The sequence below is a fragment of the Budorcas taxicolor genome, chromosome 1 (genome assembly GCF_023091745.1).
Source record: "Budorcas taxicolor isolate Tak-1 chromosome 1, Takin1.1, whole genome shotgun sequence".
NCBI classification, from domain to species: domain Eukaryota; kingdom Metazoa; phylum Chordata; class Mammalia; order Artiodactyla; family Bovidae; genus Budorcas; species Budorcas taxicolor.
Genome location: NC_068910.1, coordinates 46,299,936 through 46,319,328, shown reverse-complemented (window position 1 = coordinate 46,319,328; position 19,393 = coordinate 46,299,936). Strand labels below are relative to the sequence as shown.

The window sequence follows — 19,393 nt, the reverse complement described above, 5'->3', positions numbered from 1 at the left end:
CGTAGCTGTACATTTTCACTTTTATCCAGTATCAAGAGAATTTAACTTCTCCGTCCTCATTCTAGATAACTAGTGTCCAAAAACACTTCAAAGATAATACACATAATGACTAATATCTCTATACTTTCTAATTCAAGTCCTGTCTTTTCCTAATTAAATACATAAGCAATTTACCACTAGCTTTCTTTTTTTAAAGCACTAATTATAAATTGGAAATTCAATTTCCTCTTAAAAGAAATTTGTTACATCGAAATTGTCTAATAAGCTATTGTTCAGAAATGAATAATTAGGCCAAGGATTTATTATTTGAGCCTCACATTTTAACATATGGCAGGTGTTCAGTTCAGCACCCATAATTATATACAGACTATTATGCAAGGTATTTTAAAAAGAGGAGGTTGATTAGATACAAATGCATAAAATGAATCTCTTCTAAACATGTGGAAAGACTCTAGGTGCTATTTTCAGCTTTTGTGTGCACTGTAGAATAGGTTGCTACCTACCCAGATAAAAATCACTGCCTTCAAGGAAAGTCAGCTTCCTCAGCCTCCCTATTTCATGCACATACTGAACACATGCCATGTAAGTTCAATGCCAAATGTTTCCAGGATCAGTACAGTGATGATACCAAGTACATAATCTGTCTTTGCTAGTATAATCATTGGAAGGACTGATGCTGAAGCTCCAATACCTTGGCCACCTGATATGAAGAGCTGGTGGCCTTCACTCGAGAAGACCCTGATGCTGGGAAAGACTGGTTGCAAGAGGAGAAGGGGAGACAGAGGATGAGATGGTTGGATGGCATCACTGATTCAATGGACAATGAGTTTGAGCAAATTCAGGGAGACAGTGAAGGACAGGGAAGCGTGGCACGCTGCAGTTCATGGGGTTGCAAAGAGTTGGACACAACTTAGCAACTGTAAAACAACAAACATGAGGGTCAAGGCAATGGAATGGGAAGCTGTCAAAGAGAGCCCAAGTCAGAAGCATGTGGAAGATCAACCAGCAAGGTACCTTTCTTCATACAAAACATCAGGTGGGGCTCCAACTATCAAACTACTCTAGAGTGGCACACCTGGGACTCAAATCCACATCCTCTGACTCCCAGCTCAAAGTCTCCAAAACGCCAACGCCAAGTCGAAACAATGACTCAGTGTCATCATGGACACCTTTTCTTCTACACTGCCACACTCTCTTTAAAACAGTTATATCAGAGAGACTTCCTTGGTGGTCCAGGATTCTTAACAAACAATCCGCCTTCCAATGCAGAGAACAAGGATTCGATCCATGGTTATGGAACTAAGATCTCACATCCCACGGGGCAACCAAGTCCAAGTGCCGCAACCTAGGCCCAGCACAGCCAAAATAAAAACAAATAAAATTTTTCAAAAATAAAATGTTATACCAGATTTTTTTTTTGGCATGTTCCACGCTAAGTCTCTCACTCTAAATATTTCCCTCTTTCCAACTGAGCATTTACATCTGTAACAAGATCAAAACCACTTCACTCACATTTCTACTATCATTGTTAAAATTACAGAAGTCATAACAGGTTGACCTGCTTGGAAAATAAGGTCATAATCTCTTAGGTAATCTTTTGAAGAAGAGAAAGTTTACTGAACACTATTTAAATAAACTCAGAACAGTCCCAGAATAAGACTACATTTCTCTCCCAAAGTGCATCCTACAATTTGCCACAGGATGAGATATGTCTGTGGGCAAATAAATTTGCAAACATCATCTACAATATGCTCCCATGTGGATTCATAATTACAAGTTCTGAAAAGTACTAAATACAAATGAAAGCATTCAACTTTGTTTAACCCGATATGTCCCAATGTATCTGACTAGAAAACCCTTATCATAGAATACGTAGGAAAATCCCTTGGCAAAGTTATCTATATGCATCAGAAACATGAACAAAATTTATAATTTAAAACTAAAATTGTCTTCTAAGAAATTTACATATGAGTTAAAACAAAAAAGTACAATTCCCATACCACATTTTTTTCAATGCACAGATTAGAAAGATAAGGGGTAAAAATCAGAATCAATGGCCCATTTTCAATAAGGCACATTACTAAGTTTTGAAAGTATAAAAAGGTCAATAAGTTTGGCAGAAAATATCAATATATTTAAGAACAACAGAAACAGCACAAATAATATATATATTTTACCACAATTTAAAAACATACAAGAGAAATAGAATAGACAGTCTTAATCTATACAGTAATGCAACTTTGTTATTGTAACAAAAGAAAAAAGAGGCAATAAAATTCCACCCACCTGAAAAAGTTTAAACCATCCCATAAAAAACCCTGGACCCAGAAAAAAAATTAAACTAGGGATTATCTATAAGATAACAATACTGGAAACACCACATGTCAAAATAATGGGACACAGCTAACACTAGGTTGAGACAAAAGTTGACAGTCTTAAGCGTCTTAGTCACTACATAAGAGAAGGGAAGAAAATGCAAATATAGTTACAAAACAGCAAGAAATGGCATACTAAATCAGAAATTTAAAAAAAAAAAATCACTTTCCTAATAAATGAAGATAGGGCAGTATCTTAATCATCTTTGCCTCTCCTGTATCCAGCCGGTACATAATGTGTTTCATAAATGCTACCTCTAAAGAATGGGAGCTGTATCTGAGAGAGTTGACTTAAGCAGTGAATTAAATACATTAGCAGAATGTCATGGAGAATTCAAAGGAACTACAATCATCTTATTTCAGTGTTTTTTAAACCAAATATGACATTCTCTCGTTAGTCTTCTCACTGAGTATGCCTTCCATTATCATTACTATCAATCCTCCTTATATACTATACTCTCAATCAACATACAAACAGGTGAACTTGCATGTAATTTTTAGAATCAACTTTTCAAGTAAAAAGAAAATTTAAAAGGAGCTCAGAAACTCATGAAAAAGATTACAACGGTAACAAAAAACGTCACTGTATATTTTCAAAATTATTAAAAAATAAGGACTATTAATTTAAATAGCACGGCACAGATAACAGCCCAACAGAACTAATTAGAGCCCAGGAAGAGACATGCACACAGAAATGACAGAGGTGACACCAAAGAGTCGTGGGGAGAAGACTTTTCATTAAATGATGCTGGGATAACTGATTACATTTATTTCAAAAATAGAACTGGACCCACACGTATCACCACACACAGACACACAAAACAATTACAAATAAACTTCTAAACAGAAAAAGGAAAAAATAAAAAATAACTTTTAGAAGAACATGTAACATGGGCATTCCTCGTGGCTCAATGGTAAAGAATCCGTCTGCCAATGCAGGAGACACGGGTTGGATCCCTGACCCAGGAAGATCCCACCCACATGCCTCAGAGCAACTAAGACCACGCACCACAACTACCGAGCCTGTGCTCTAAGCCCAGGAGCCGCGACAACTGAGCCCACATGCTCGAGAGCCCGTGCTCCACAACAAGAGAAGCCCGCACAGTGAGAAGCCTGCACACCGCAGCTAGAGAGTCGGCCCCGCTCGCTACAGCTGGAGAAAGCCTGTGCAGCAGCGAAGAGCCAGCACAGCCAAAAATTAATGAAGTGAAAGTGAAAGTCACTCAGTCATGTCCGACTCTGCAAATTCTCCAGGCCAGAATACTACAGTGGGTAGCCTTTCCCTTCTCCAGGGCATCTTTCCAACCCAGGGATCAAACCCAGGTCTCCTGCATTGCAGGCAGATTCTTCACCAGCTGAGCCACAAGGGCAGCCCAAGAATACTACAGTGGGTAGCCTATCCCTTCTCCAGCGGATCCTCCTGACCCAGGAATCAAACCGGGGTCTCCTGCATTGCAGGCAGATTCTTTATCAACTGAGCTATCAGAGAAGCCCAAAAATAAATAAAAGTATACACAAAAACTTTTATTTATTTTTGGGCTTCCCTGATAGCATCACTGACTCAACAGACATGGATTTGGGTGGACTCCGGGAGTTGGTGATGGACAGGGAGGCCTGGCGTGCTGTGGTTCGTGGGGTCGCAAAGAGTCGGACACGACTGACTGACTGAACTGAACGGATACACACAAAAAAGAATATGTAACAGCACATCTTAGTGTTAGATTAACATGGATTGATAAATTTCTATTAAAGAACTTCTGCTTAGCCACAGATACTATAAAGAAAATGAAAAGACCAAACATCTTATGGATTGATAAATATCTATTAAAATTAAGAACTTCTGCTTAGCAACAGACACTGTAAAGGAAACGAAAAGATCAAACACAAAATAGAACAGTATCTGGGACTCGTGTAAACAACAAAAGATTAATATCATATCCAGAACACATAGAAGAAATTCCTGCGGGTAGAGTACCATGACATCTGAATTTTTTCAGACATCTCAGAAAATAAACAAATGAATAAATAGTAAATACACACATATGGATATATATACATACACACATATTACAACAAAGCAAAAAAGGCAAATATATTAACAGCTGATGGAAATAAAGGCCATTAGTTTTCTTTCCTTTTCTAATACTTGAAACATTTTATAGCAATAGCTGGTAGAGGCAGGGCAGGGGGATGAGGGTATGCAGAATTTCTACAAAGCAACAGAAGAAACTGGCTTAAGACTTGATAATCATTTGCAAAACAGGAAATTCCAAAAACCAAGATAAACAGAAAAAGATGGTCATCCTCATTAGTAATCAAGAAAATGCATATTAAAATGACACTGAGGAAACAATTTAATGCTCATGAGATTGTCAAAAATTTAAACTGTGACTCTATCAAATGTTCAAGAAGATGTGGGTCAGTGGATACTCCTACATAAACTGATACACATGTTTGCCTGTGTTCCTGTATTGAGGCATACACCAACACACTAGTCAGTGGTACTGATGAGCTGCACTTTACACAATCAACATGTATCAACCTCAACCTAACTTTAAGCAAAAGAAAAAAAAATTAAGTCTCAAAAGAACATGGTGCCAATCCATTTATACAGAGTTCAACATTTAGAATCAATCTAGTATTTAGCAATGCACTCAAAAAGGGAAACAAAGAAAAATCTGTGAAAAGAAAAAAAAATTTAAGCAAAACAAGAAAACCTTGGTGAAGTTTATCACCAAAGTCACAATACTCCTTGAAAGAAAGTACAAATTTCAATCCAGAAGAGACAGAGAATTCTCTAAGCAACCAGTCTTTTGCTTTTTAACAGAGTGAGTCAGAGTATGCGCTTTTAACCATATCCAGACAATTCATATACTCTTCTGTAAGAAAAGAACCTACATTCAGAAATACCCGTAGGAGCTGGGAAAACAGTTTTCTACATTAAAAAAATTAAATCATCAAAGACAAGTGGCTTAAAAATTATTTTACCTTCAACTATGTCCTTAATACAATAGACAAATTTGCTCAAGAACTGCTACAATCGAATCATTTTTGAAAAGACAGTCCTTTTTTAGGGGGAATATTCACCTCTGAATTTGTCATTTTATAGGGACAGTGTTAGTGTATGTGCTGCCAAAGCATACACTAAAACGTCTTCCAAATATATAAAATTTTCACAAATTAGAGAGTTCTAGACTTTCTTCCCTCTTCATGAAAAATACACAAGACCTGACACACATACCAAGAGAGAATAAAAGACAAGTGTGTATGTTCACTGTTAACTCTATCATTAGCTATATCATTATGTTACAGTTAACAACACACATGCATAGCAAACACTCTTCATAGTATGCACTCAGTGAGAAATACAGGAGCGCTTGGGCAGGACATGTCTAATAAAGGACACCACCTCATGGGTTAGAACTGACCACCTTTTACTCAGCATTCGTCTAAGTTTTATAAATTAAAGATACAAAGTTTTAAAACTTTCTTTACACTATTTAAAAAATCCCTGGAAGACTCCTGTCTCCTTTGAGCTCCTGTATTTTGTTCTTCGGCGTGAATGCACTCAACAGATTCCACTTTATAGTTTTATCTCATTTCCCACAACAGGTAGATGTGTGCATGAACATAAAGCCCACCTTCTTTATCCGTGTGCCCCCTGGGTGTGCCTAGCTTGAGGCCTTGAATGATAAACCCAAACATGTCTTTTGACTAGAGATAAAGATAACTTAATTCTCATATTGTTGATACAGCGCAGTTCACTGGCTTCATGCACACCCCACAGGGACAACTGGCTACACATTCACCCTACAGGCTGAGACGTGCTCTCGATGCCTTTCTGGATCATTAGGGGAAAACTGTAGAGATTTTTCTGTACTTGGAACATCACGCCATTACCATAACACGCATGAAGTAATGAACTCAAAAGGAAGATGTTTGTTTTGACTTTTTTTTTTCATTCCTTAAGGAATGCTTTTAGCCTATGGCTCTGCCTTGGGTGAAACAATGTCAAAGTTTAAAGCAAACAAAAATGCCAGCCTTTGAGGTCAGCTATAAATCCTCCTCACGGTCACACACAGGAGCTACTTATGCAAGTTGGCTGGTTGGCCAGCTGGCTGGTTTTCAGCCATTAACAGTAGCAAGAGAAGGGATGTGCATAAGTTGAAGAAACCACATCAGATAATAATGACTACTTAATATTAAAACCAGTGGATGCTGGTGGCAGCTTCCTTGTTTCTGAACCACAAAATGGCAATATGACAAGATAATCACTGGGCTACCGAGGCTGGCAGAAAATTCCCTGCATACACCGGGTTTACTAAACTGAGTTACTGGTAACTGGAAGCGGGGGATTAAGGATATGTCACTGAGAGCTACTTAGGTTGTTTATTATTTGCTATCATCTCTTTAAAAGCGAGACATTTACAAACAAGTGAATGTGAGTTGGTTTTTTCACTTGCTCCACTGTAGGTCACGGGCTCACAGTGGCTTGTCGGGATTATTTAAATTCAGGAGCGGTACAGCGCTTGGCTGACAGGCCCGTGCACCGCTGCAGGCTACAATCCTCACACAGTGCCTGAAGGGTTATTACAATTGCAGGCGTCTACAGAGGACAACAAAGCAGCCTTACCCCTTCCCGGAGGCACCTCATTAGCACCGTGTGTGCAGCCAAGGGAACAGCCCAGCGTTCTCGGGGGTGCTTTTTTTTTTCTTCCTAAAAATGAAGCAGAAGGAAAGGCAGTGAGGCTAACGGCACAGGTGTTAACCCTTTCAAGAAAAAAGGCCAAGTTTCACACAGACAAATGACGTAGAACTTCTTAACATTCTACTGCAAGCACTACTTACAACCTTCCAATTCTGACCTGATGAGGGGTCCTTTACTGCAGTGTACATACAAAGCATTTCTTCCGTTTCCCAGTATGTCATATATGATGTTGATAAGCTCCCCTCAGCAACAGCTGGATGGAAAGAACCAAGGGATGACAGCATGCTCTGGCTGATAGAGAAACCACTCCACTGATAACCACAGATCACCATACACATACTTCTACGTAATGGTATGACGTCACCTGGAATGACTTGAAAGCACAGGACCTGCAGTTTGGAGCAGTATCTCTGGATAATCCACAGGAACAAGGAAAGCACAGTATGCTGCCTAGCAAGAGGCAGCTCAACAAAAGCACGCAACTAGGATCAGCGAGTATACGGACTGCGGGGATATCAGGGATGATTCTTTCACAGAACTAAGTTAGAAAAATAACCACAAGAACTCTCCTGGAACCTAACAAATAAAGTCACAAAATCAATCAGGGGCCACAGAGAAAGGTGGGGAAAAAAACCACTGGTTATAGCAGAAGAGAGTAGGTTCTGCTTAGACAGAATATTTCTGTTTTAAGATTGTCCAAATGTTAGAAGTGGTACCTTACTGATCCAAAAGTACTTAATAGCCATGATGAGAATTGTGACTCGTTAACACTGTACCCTTAATCATGAAATGCCACACATGGTCATAATCTAGCCGTTATCAGCCAGAGCTGCTCCGGCGCAAAAATCCCTAGTCCAGCACCCAATTTAACTTTCAAACACAATGTGCCTCCTTTCAGCTCATTTATTCATGACATTCACCACAGGCTCTCCTGAACATCCCTGGACCCTACGCCCCATGTTCCTCACCCTTTTTCTGTACCCTCATCTATCACTGAGATTCCTGGCCTACAATTTAATCACTCCTGACAAAGGCCTGAAGGACCTCATCCTTTGGAGTTCCACTGTCTCAGGTCTGGGGAAACGCAGACTTACCCGAAGGCAGTGGCTTGTTCTCTCTAGGCCTGTGGTCAGACAGCTGGGCTCTGGGAGGGGGGGACACCAAAAACACAGACTCCACAGGGACGAAGGATGGGGAAGCCCGGGGACCTTCCATGTCACTCACCAGGCCTGCTTCTCTCTCTGATAGAGTCCCTCTCCTGAAAAACTACAGCATTTCAACCACCGCCCTCCCAAAACTTCGCTTTTCTTCTTTACAAAGATCATGAAAGTCACAAGCAAGGAACCACGTACTCACCTCCACCTGCAGCTGCTCATACCCTGGGTCATAGTAGGACAGGCTCCTCCACCCCTTCCATGCGGGCTCACAAGTCCCCGCCCACTCTTCTTCCTTCAGGGTCACTAGCTTCTGGACTATCCCTTACTGCTCCTAAGTGTTCAACATCGTGTCTCCATGGGATCCTTCCTATTTCCACCAGACTCACTGTCATCTCCCATTTTCAAAACTGCCCTCCGCCCCCACACCCCTCTGCTCTTTCCCATGGTGATGCTCACTTTACACTGACTTCCTCAGGATCCCACATCCCTCTAAATCCTCAACACACAGCAGTCTGACTTCTGCCTCCCACTCCATGTTAAATAAATACACAAAACAGCTCTTGTTGGGTTCCTGGTTGACTTTTGTACCCACTCAACTCAGGGGACTCTGCAGTCCTTTTTCTTGGACCTTAACTTCCACATTCAGCCCTATAAACTCTTTTCTGAAATACCCACTCCTCTCCTGATTTTGCTCCTCCTTCACTTACCTGCAGTTAGGGTCCAGAAGCTTCTCTTACAATCCTCCCATCTATTCTCCACATTGAAACCAGAGTCACTCCTGTGGCACTTAAGTCAGATGACATCCGTACCTTTCTTATAACTCTTAACCAGCTTCCTCTTGCTCTTAGGATCAAAACCCAGGCCCCCAGCTTGGCTGAGGAGCCTTCCACGGTCACATCCCTGTCTCCTGCAGCCCTGCCTCCTGCTCACTTCCCTCCTGTCCCACTGGTCATGCTGCAGCTCATGACTGGAAACAAGCACCTACTGTGTGCCAAGAACTCTTCTAAACAACAGTCATGCAGCGATGAGCAAGACAGACAAATGTTCTGTCTCAATGGTGTTCAGTGGGGCGGGAGGGGGCGGGGGGGCACAAAAAAGGTTTTTTTTTTACTTAAACAAAATAAACAAAGCAAGACAGTCATGCAAGCTATAAAGAAAAGCACAGCTGGCCAAGGGGTTAGAGGAAGTCTGTACACAAAGAGCTTCATCTCACAGTTCTCAGGCTTAGGAGGAGGCTCTCTGCAGAAATCCATGCAAGAGAAGATGAACGGCAGACATCTGCAGGTAAACACTGTGAGCAGGAAGAACAGCGAATGCACAAGTGTGGCAGCAGGATCAGGGTGTGGGGGGTTCGAGGCCCCATGGGGAGGCCAGCGAGGCTGGAAGGAGGAAGTGGCTAAGACCCCAAGGCCCAGAGGTGACTGGAGGGCTTTAGACGTGACAAGAAGAAGACAGGGAGCAGGGAGAGCTCCAGGAGTGACAACGGTGGAGTCGCCTGTGTTTCCACAGGCTCTCTCCAGCTTAGGTCTGCGGAAAGACTGCAGTGCACGCCAGCGTGACGCAATGAGACCATCTGGGAGTTCTTACAACAGGCCAGGTGACAGATGGTGATGTGCTGGACCGCAACAGACAGAACAGGGGGACACCCGACTCTAGCTCATTATGCATCCTTGACAAAAGGAAGAAAAAGATACAAACTAAAATGTGCTGTCTCACACATTCCTCTACAGAATCGCAGTCGGGACTGCTGTCCTCAAGCTTGGAACCTTGGGGTGCTTCCAGAGAGCCAAAAGGTCAGGACACCAGTCTCTATGTTATACACGATATGCACGTACGCACATATGTATGTATGTATGTGTGTGTGTGTGTATACAGGTATCGATCACCTGAGGTCAGTCCCAGTAGGGTCCTCGCTGCCCTGAGATATTAAGGTTTATCTACATTCAAAGTTACAAGGCCACAAAACACCCTCATCTCATGAAACATTAGAGATTTTTGTGGATATAACTTCCTCTCGTTAGTTCAGTTCAGTTGCTCAGTCATGTCCAACTCTTTACAATCCCATGGACTGCAGCACACCAGGCTTCCCTACCATTACCAATTCCCGGAGCTCACTCAAACTCATGTCCATTGAGTCAGTGATGTCACCCAACCATCTCATCCTCTATCATCCCCTTCTCCTCCCACCTTCAATCTTTCCCAGCATCAGGGTCCTTTCCAGTGAATTAGTTCTTCACATCAGGTGGTCAAAGTATTGGAATTTCAGCTTCACCATCAGTCCCTGCAATGAATATTCAAGACTGATTCCTTTTAGGATGGACTGGTTGGATCTCCTTGCAGTCCAAGGCACTCTCAAGAGTCTTCTCCAACACCACAGTTCAAAAGCATCAATTCTTCAGTGCTCAGCTTTCTTTATGGTCCAACTCTCACATCCATACATGACTACTGGAAAAACCATAGCTTTGAAGAGACGGACCTTTGCTGGCAAAGTAATGTCTCTGCTTTTTAATATGCTGCCTAGATTGATCATAGCTTTGCTTCCAAGGAGCAAGTGTCTTTTAATTTCGTGGCTGCAGTCACCATCTGCAGTGATTTTGGAGCCCAGAAAAATAAAGTCTGTCACTGTTTCCACTGTTTCCCCATCTATTTGCCATTAAGTGATGGGAGTGGATGCCATGATCTTAGTTTTCTGAATGGTGAATTTTAAGCCAACTTTTTGACCCTCCTCATTCACTTCCATCAAGAGGCTCTTTAGTTCTTCTTTGCTTTCTGCCATATCATTAAGATGTGGTCAAATGTCATGGCCACAGAATCATCCTTATAATAAAATAGCCTAGCTTATATCCAATTAAAGTAAGTAGCAAGATAAATGATTCTTCAGAACTACTTTCAGAAATAAATAAAAATGTGATTCTGTATCATTCCCTTTATAGAAGACTAAAAAGCGCAAACTAGTCTTTGGGACAGAAGGCAAATAAGTGGTTGCCTTGGGATAGGGAGAGGGGAAGGATGAAGGGATTACCAAGGGTGCTAGGAAACCTTTTGGAGATGATGGAGATTTTCATTATCTTAACTGTGGTGATGGTTACACAGATGTATACATATATTCAGTTCAGTTGCTCAGTCATGTCTGAGTCTTTGCGACCCCATGAACTGCAGCACACCAGACCTCCCTGTCCATCACCAACTCCCAGAGTCTACCCAAACCCACGTTCATTGAGTCGGTGATGCCATTCAACCATTTCATCCTGTCATCCATTCTCCTCGTGCCCTCAATCTTTCCCAATATCAGAGTCTCCTCAAATGAGTCAGCTCTTTGCATCAGGTGGCCAAAGTATTAGAGTTTCAGCTTCAACATCAGTCCTTCCAATGAACACTCAGGACTGATCTCCTTTAGGATGGACTGGTTGGATCTCCTTGCAGTCCAAGGGACTCTCAAGAGTCTTCTCCAACACCACAGTTCAAAAGCATCAATTCTTCGGCACTCAGCTTTCTTTAGAGTCCAACTCTCACACCCATACATGACTACTGGAAAAACCATAGCCTTGACTAGATAGACCTTTGTTGGCAAAGTAATGTCTCTGCTTTTTAATATGCTGTCTAGGTTGGTCATAACTTTCCTTCCAAGGAGTAAGCGTCTTTTAATTTCATGGCTGCAGTCGCCATCTGCAGTGATTTTGGAGCACAGAAAAAGAAAGTCAGCCACTGTTTCCACTGTTTCCCCATCTATTTCCTGTAAAGTGATGGGACCAGATGCCATGATCTTCGTTTTCTGCATGTTGAGCTTTAAGCCAACTTTTTCACTCTCCTCTTTCACTTTCATCAAGAGACTCTTTAGTTCTTCTTCACTTTCTGCCATAAGGGTGGTGTCATCTGCATATCTCAGGTTCTTGATATTTCTCCCAGCAATCTTGATTCCAGCTTGTGTTTCTTCCAGTCCAGCGTTCCTCATGATGTACTCTGCATAGAAGTTAAATAAGCAGGGTGACAATATACAGCCTTGACATACGCCTTTTCCTATTTGGAACCAGTCTGTTCTTTCATGTCCAGTTCTAACTGTTGCTTCCTGATCTGCATAGAGGTTTCTCAAGATGCAGGTCAGGTGGTCTGGTATTCCCATTTCTCTCAGAATTTTCCACAGTTTATTATGATCCACACAGTCAAAGGCTTTGGCATAGTCAATAAAGCAGAAAGAGATGTTTTGCTGGAACTCTCTTGCTTTTTCCATGATCCAGCGGTTGTTGGCAATTTGATCTCTGGTTCCTCTGCCTTTTCTAAAACCAGCTTGAGCTTTTGGAAGTTCACGGTTCACGTGTTGCTGAAGCCTGGCTTGGAGAATTTTGAGCATTACTTACTAGCATGTGAAATGAGTGCAACTGTGTGGTAGTTTGGGCATTCTTTGGCATTGCCTTTCTTTGGGATTGGAATGAAAACTGACCTTTTCCAGTCCTGTGGCCACTGCTGAGTTTTCCAAATTTGCTGACATACTGAGTGCAACACTTTCACAGTATCATCTTTCAGGATTTGAAATAGCTCAACTGGAATTCCATCACCTCCACTAGCTTGTTCGTAGTGATGCTTCCTAAAGCCCACTTGACTTCACATTCCAGGATGTCTGGCTCTAGTTGAGCGTGAGTGATCACACCATCGTGATTATCTTGGTGGTGAAGATCTTTTTTGTACAGTTCTTCTGTGTATTCTTGCCACCTCTTCTTAATATTTTCTATTAGCACTGACCAAATTGCCAGTTTTAAACATGTGCAATTATGGTATGCCAACTATACCTCAAGAGAGAAAAGGTTAAAAAAAAAGACACACTCACAAAAAGAACTGGACGAGACTCCCATCCCTGATAAGATGGCAAACAAGATACCTGATCACTGTTCCAAGGAAAGCAGTTTTACTCTACATCCTTAAAATGACTCAGAGAGCTTTAAGCCAAAAAACAAAGAAAAATCAAGCCAAAAATCAGCTGCAAGATGAAGGGATAAACAGAGTACTGAAGTTTGCTTTCATTCTCCAAGCCTGCAGAACTTGGTAACTTCGAGCTTTGATGTCAAGGCCTCAGGGGCCCAAGGTAAGAGTAAAGTTGATATAAACTCTCCAGCCCCACCCCCAAAGAACCACAAGGAGAGCTGTCTTTCCCAAAACTTAGCACACAAGAGAATGTTCCAGTTCAAGAAGAGGGAGGGAGGGAGCTCTAAATACTAATTGAAGAAGACATCCATATTAATTGTTAAGAATTAGCTCCAGTGTATATACCTCCATATACTTTTTAATACTGTGTAACTATTAAATGAAAAATGTTGTTCTACTTGCTTTATAAAATGAGACCAAAAAAATCCACATTTCTACTTTCTCATTTGGGCAAAAATAACTCTGTAAGTATAAGTAAGAAAGCAACTGCAATGGTTATTTACTGGGAAACTACACAGAAGGGGACAGAAAAGGAAAAGAGCCCATAGGCTGTGTACCTTTCTATACTTCCAAGGTTTGTAGTTTCATGAATGTGATATCTCTTCAAAATATAAAATTATCTGAGAATAAACGCAACTAAGTGAAATACACAAAAAGCTTTATGAGTTAAATAACTTACATGAAAAAAAAACTTGTAATATAAATATACAGAAACATGTTTTTGTGCATTAAAGGAAAACATAGCATAAATGTACTAATACTCTAATAGACTCAGCACAATTGCAACCATGTATTAGAAGACTCAAAATCATAAAGATATCAGGACTTCTGCATAGTCGATGCTGTTTCAAAAGATGATTTCATAACTGGACAATCTGATTCTAAAATTTATTCTGACATGCAAATGACCAGGAAGAGCCAAGACATTTACGAAAAGGAAGAATAAGGAGGACAGATTTGCTGTACCAGCTATCAATAGTAAATATGGAACTAAGTGATTTTAAATACTGATGTTTTCTAACAATTACTCTAATTGCTTTAAAATGATGATTATCCAGAGAGTCAACTTAATACTAAGGATACTTAGGTTATATAACATTTAAGCAAGTTCTAGAAACAAAACAAGTGGAAACAAAGAAGCTATGATTAATTTATAATGTACTGGCACTCATTTGAAACAGAGCATCACATGAAATGAATGACTCATAATGAATCTATATCTATTTAAGATATTCCCCCCAAAAGCGGTCAAAATCTGCAGTCACAGACTCTCACCATCACGTTGTTAAGAGCAGCATGTGTGTTAGTCACTCAGTTGTGTCCAACTCTTCACGACTCCATGGCGCCTCTGTCCATGGTATTCTCCAGGCAAGAATTCTGGAGTGGCTTGCCATTTCCTTCTCCAGGGGATCTTCCTGACCCAGGGACTGAACCCGGGTCTCCTGCATTTCACATTCTTTACCATCTGAGCCATCAAGGAAGCTTCCAGGTGGCACTAGTGGTAAAGAACTCGCCTGTCAGTGCAGGTGGAAGGAAGAGACTCAGGTTCGATCTCTGGGTTGGGAAGAGTCCCTGGAGGGGCGTATGGCAGCCCACTCCAGTATTCTTGCCTGGAGAATCCCATGGACAGAGGAGTCTGGTGGACTATGGTCCAAAGGATCGTAAAGAGTTAGACACGACTGAAGCAACTTAGCACACATGCACGCACATGTTAAAAGGTCATCTCTTGTCTTGCTGGAAGAGGGTGTTTGCTATGACCAGCACGTTTTCTTTGCTAAACTCTGTGAGCCTTTGACCTGCTTCATTTTGTACTCCAAGGCCAAACTTGGTGCTATAAGTAGGTAAGTTTCTGTCACTGGGTATGTTTGTATCTGCTTTGGCAAACTCCAGGAGATGGTGAGGAACAGGGAAGGCTGGCATGCTAAACACACACCCTACTGTGTGTATATTTACACAGAGTGTTTAAAATATCGATGGTGTTTTTATACTGGAAGAATCAATGAAATCTTCTTGCCTAAAGGAGTCAAAGATGGCAGCAACCTGGAGACAACGTTGTGGGGAAGGGAGCGGGAGGGGCTCTGGTCCATTGGCTTTAAAATACAGCTAGACTCTCCTACACTTTAAAGAGAAAGAGGCACTGGGAAAGAGGGAAGACTGACCAGGAGAGAGAGAAGAGTCAGAAAGACACCAAGAGCATCTCCCCTCCCCAGGCAAAATGTTCACTGATTTCCTTACATATGCCCAAAGAGGCAAAATCAAAACACTTTGATGTTAACACTTATCAGCCAGGAAATGCCTGAACACATCAGAGAGCAAGAGAGTTAACCAGATAGTCTTACCTCAGTGGCTATAAGGTAGATCAGCTCTCCCAGGGTTGGTAAAAGGCACTGTTTTAATTTGCTGTTCCTGAAATTTTCCCTGATTAATTCAGTTAAAAGACTAATTGCCTGAAAAGAAGGGGAAAATGTATATTATTTCATGCATACCTCTCAGTTCCTTACCCTATATGTAACAGGAAAGACATTCCACAAAATTCATCTGACATTTTTAACAACTGGTCTACAAATGATTTTCAATATATGGGCCTTATTTCTGAAGAAAAAATAGGAACTCTCCTAGATGAGGATGTAAATTTGCTGTTGTTGTTCAGGCACCAAGTCACGTCCGATTTTTCACAACCCCATGGACTGTAGCATGCCAGGCTTCCCTGTCCCTCACCATCTCCTGGAGTTTGCCAAAGCAGATACAAACATACCCAGTGACATAAACTTACCTACTTATAGCACCAAGTTTGGCCTTGGAGTACAAAATGAAGCAGGGCAAAGGCTAACAGAGTTTTACAAAGAGAATGCACTGGTCATAACAAACACCCTCTTCCAACAACACAAGAGACGACCCTAAACAGGGTGTCACCAGCTGGTCAATACCGAAATCAGACTGATTATACTCTTTGCAGCCGAAGATGGAAAAGCTCTATACAGTCAGCAAAGACAAGACTGGGAGCTGACTGTGGCTCAGATCATGAACTCGTTATTGCAAAATTCAGACTTAAACTGAAGAACATAGGGAAAACCATGAAGCCATTCAGGTACGACGTGAATCAAATCTCTTATGATTATACAGTGGAAGTAACAAATAGTTTTAAGGGATTAGATCTGATAGAGTGCCTGAAGAACTATGGACAGATGTTTGTGACACTGTACAGGAGGCAGGGATCAAGACCATCCCCATGGAAAAGAAATGCAAAAAGGCAAATGGTTGTCTGCGGAGGCCTTACAAATAGCTGAGAAAAGAAGAGAAGCAAAAGGCAAAGGAGAAAAGGAAAGATATACCCATTTGAATGCAGAGTTCCAAAGAATAGCAAGGAGAGATAAGAAAGCCTTCCTCAGTGACCAGTGCAAAGAAATAGAGGAAAACAATAGAATGGGAAAGACTAGAGGTGTCTTCAAGAAAATTAGAGATACCAGGGCAACATTTCATGCAAAGATGGGCAGAATAAAGGACAGAAATGGGATGGACCTAACAGAAGCCAAAGATATTAAGAAGGGGTGGCAAGAATACACAGAAGAACTATACAAAAAAAGATCTTAACGACCCAGATAACCATGATGGTGTGATCAATCACCTAGAGCCAGACATCCTGCAATGTGAAGTCAAGTGGGCCTTAGAAAGCATCATTATGAACAAAGCTAGTGGAGGTGATGGAATTTCAGCTGAGCTATTTCAAATCCTAAAAGATGATGCTCTGAAAGTGCTACACTCAATATGCCAGCAAATTTGGAAAACTCAGCAATGGCCACAGGACTGGAAAAGGTCAGTTTTCATTCCAATCCCAAAGATGGGCAATGCCAAGGAATGTTCAAACTACCACACAATTGTACTCATCTCACACGCTAGCAAAGTAATGCTCAAAATCCTTCAAGCTAGGCTTCAGCAGTCTGTGAACTGAGAACTTCCAGATGTACAAGCTGGAGTTACAAAAGGCAGAGGAACCAGAGATCAAATTGCCAACATCTGTTGGATCATAGAAAATACAGGAGAATTCCAGAAAAACATCTACTTCTGCTTCACTGACTATACTAAAACCTTTGACTGTGTGGATCACAACAAACTGTGGAAAATTCTGAAAGAGATGGGAATACCAGACCACCTTACCTGCTTCCTAAGAAAACTGTATGCAGCTCAGGAAGCAACAGTTAGAACTGGACATGGAACAACAGAATGGTCCCAAATTGGGAAAGGAGTACGTCAAGGCTGTATATCGTCACCCTGCTTGTTTAACTTATATGCAGAGTATATCATGAGAAATGCTGGGCTGGAGGAAGCACAAGCTGGAATCAAGATTTCTGGGAGAAATATCAATAACCTCAGATCTGCAGATGATACCGCCCTTATGGCAGAAAGCGAAAAACTAAAGGACCATTTGATGAAGATAAAAGAGTAGAGTGAAAAAGCTGGTTTAAAATTCAACATTCAAAAAACAAAGATCATGGCATCCGGTCCCATCACTTCATGGCAAATAGATGGGGAAACAATGGAAACAGTCACAGACTTTATTTTGGGGGGCTCTAAAATCACTGCAGTTGGTGACAACAGCCATGAAATTAAAAGACGCTTGCTGGTTGAAAGAAAAGCTATGCCCAACCTAGACAGCATATTAAAAAGCAGAGACATTACCTTGTCTTCAAAGGTCCGTATAGTCAAAGGTATGATTTTTCCAGTAGTCATGTATGGATGTGAGAGCTGGACAAAGAAGGCTTAGTGTGGAAGAACTGACACCTTTGAACTGTTGGAGAAGACCCTTGACAGTCCCTTGGACACCAAGGATATCAAACCAGTCAATCCTAAAGGAAATCAACCCTGAACATTCATTGGAAGGACTGATGCTGAAGCTGAAGCTCTAATACTTTGGCCACCTGATGCCAAGAACTGGTTCATTGGAATAGACCCGGATGCTTTGAAAGATTGAAGGCAGGAAGAGAAAGGGATTACAGAGGCCGAGATGGTTGGATGGAATCACTAATTCAATGGACATGAGCTTGAGCAAGCTCCAGGAGATGGTGAAGGACAGGGAAGCCTGGCATGCTGCAGTCCATGGGGTCGCAAAGAGTCAGACACAGCTGAGCAACTGAACAGAAACAACGGTTACAGCATTCATCAGTTACCAAGCACTTTCACTATATCAATAATCTTCTGCCAGGCAACTGTGGCTCTGTCTTCAAAGCCAGAAAACCTAGGCAGAGAGAGTGGAAGCAACTTGCCCCACACACCATCCACGCCTCTTGGAGGCTTATACTGCATTAAATACTGCATTCAATTCTTATACGGCATTAAACTTTTAACTGATTCCTTCAAAAATATGAGAGGGGCAATATTATAACAACATTTCAGTATAATTCACTTTGAAATTCTGCAGCATATTTTTATCAGATCTAGTTAATTTCCTAGGACTCATGCAGAGAAAATCCCATGTTCCATGCCAGAATTTATACCCCAGAACACAAGGTTAATCAAATCACACTGTGACCATAAACTAGGGTTGAATGGTTTCAGAATGATACATATAGAATGAGATGGGGGGGAAAAATGTATGTAAGGAGTATGGAAACATTGCTCTGAAACAGTGCAACTGAAAACATGGGGCACAAACAAGACTGTTTCTCATGGTGATTAAGACCTAGGGTTTTAAATTGAACATACATCGAAACACTACGTTGCACACGTAAAACTAATACAATGTTGTATGTCGATTATATCTCGCTTTATTCATCTAAAAATTTAAAAACTGAAAGTGAGCAATTTAAAATTTTCAGAACAATTTCACAGTGTAATAATACAACATCCCAGCAAGTGATCACTGGTTCCACTTTGTAAACAAGAGTGTGGACAGGCTGGAGCTGGACATCAAGCAGCTGCACGACAGTCATGCACGGGAGGAACACTTGAGGTGGGGACAGTTTTGAGTCATAACTGACCTACAGTGAGCTACATTTTCTTGTTGTTGTTTTTCGGCCGTGCCGTGTGGCTTGCAGGATCTTAGTTCCCCAAACAGGGATTGATCCTGGGGCCACCGCAGTGAAAGCTCCGAGTTGCAACCACTGGACTGCCATGGAATTCCCCCAGTTGTATATGTTTAAAGTGTATAATTAGATACATTTGACATACACACATCCCATGTGAAATCACCACCACAATCGAGAGAACAACAGCCTCAAGTGTTTCCCCAAGTTCCCTTG

The 19,393-nt window shown here is 41.4% G+C and overlaps 1 protein-coding gene across 1 annotated transcript in view; it reads right to left on the bottom strand.

The window, feature by feature from the left end:
- ULK4 (unc-51 like kinase 4) overlaps positions 1-19,393 on the bottom strand; it is a 487,906-nt gene that overhangs the window by 397,112 nt on the left and 71,401 nt on the right. Inside the window, exons 17-18 of the mRNA XM_052660763.1 lie at positions 15,497-15,604; positions 7,009-7,092 (exon numbers count right to left, since the gene is read on the bottom strand). Of these exons, the coding sequence (XP_052516723.1) occupies positions 7,009-7,092; positions 15,497-15,604 (192 nt within the window). The remainder of the gene's footprint in view (positions 1-7,008; positions 7,093-15,496; positions 15,605-19,393) is intronic.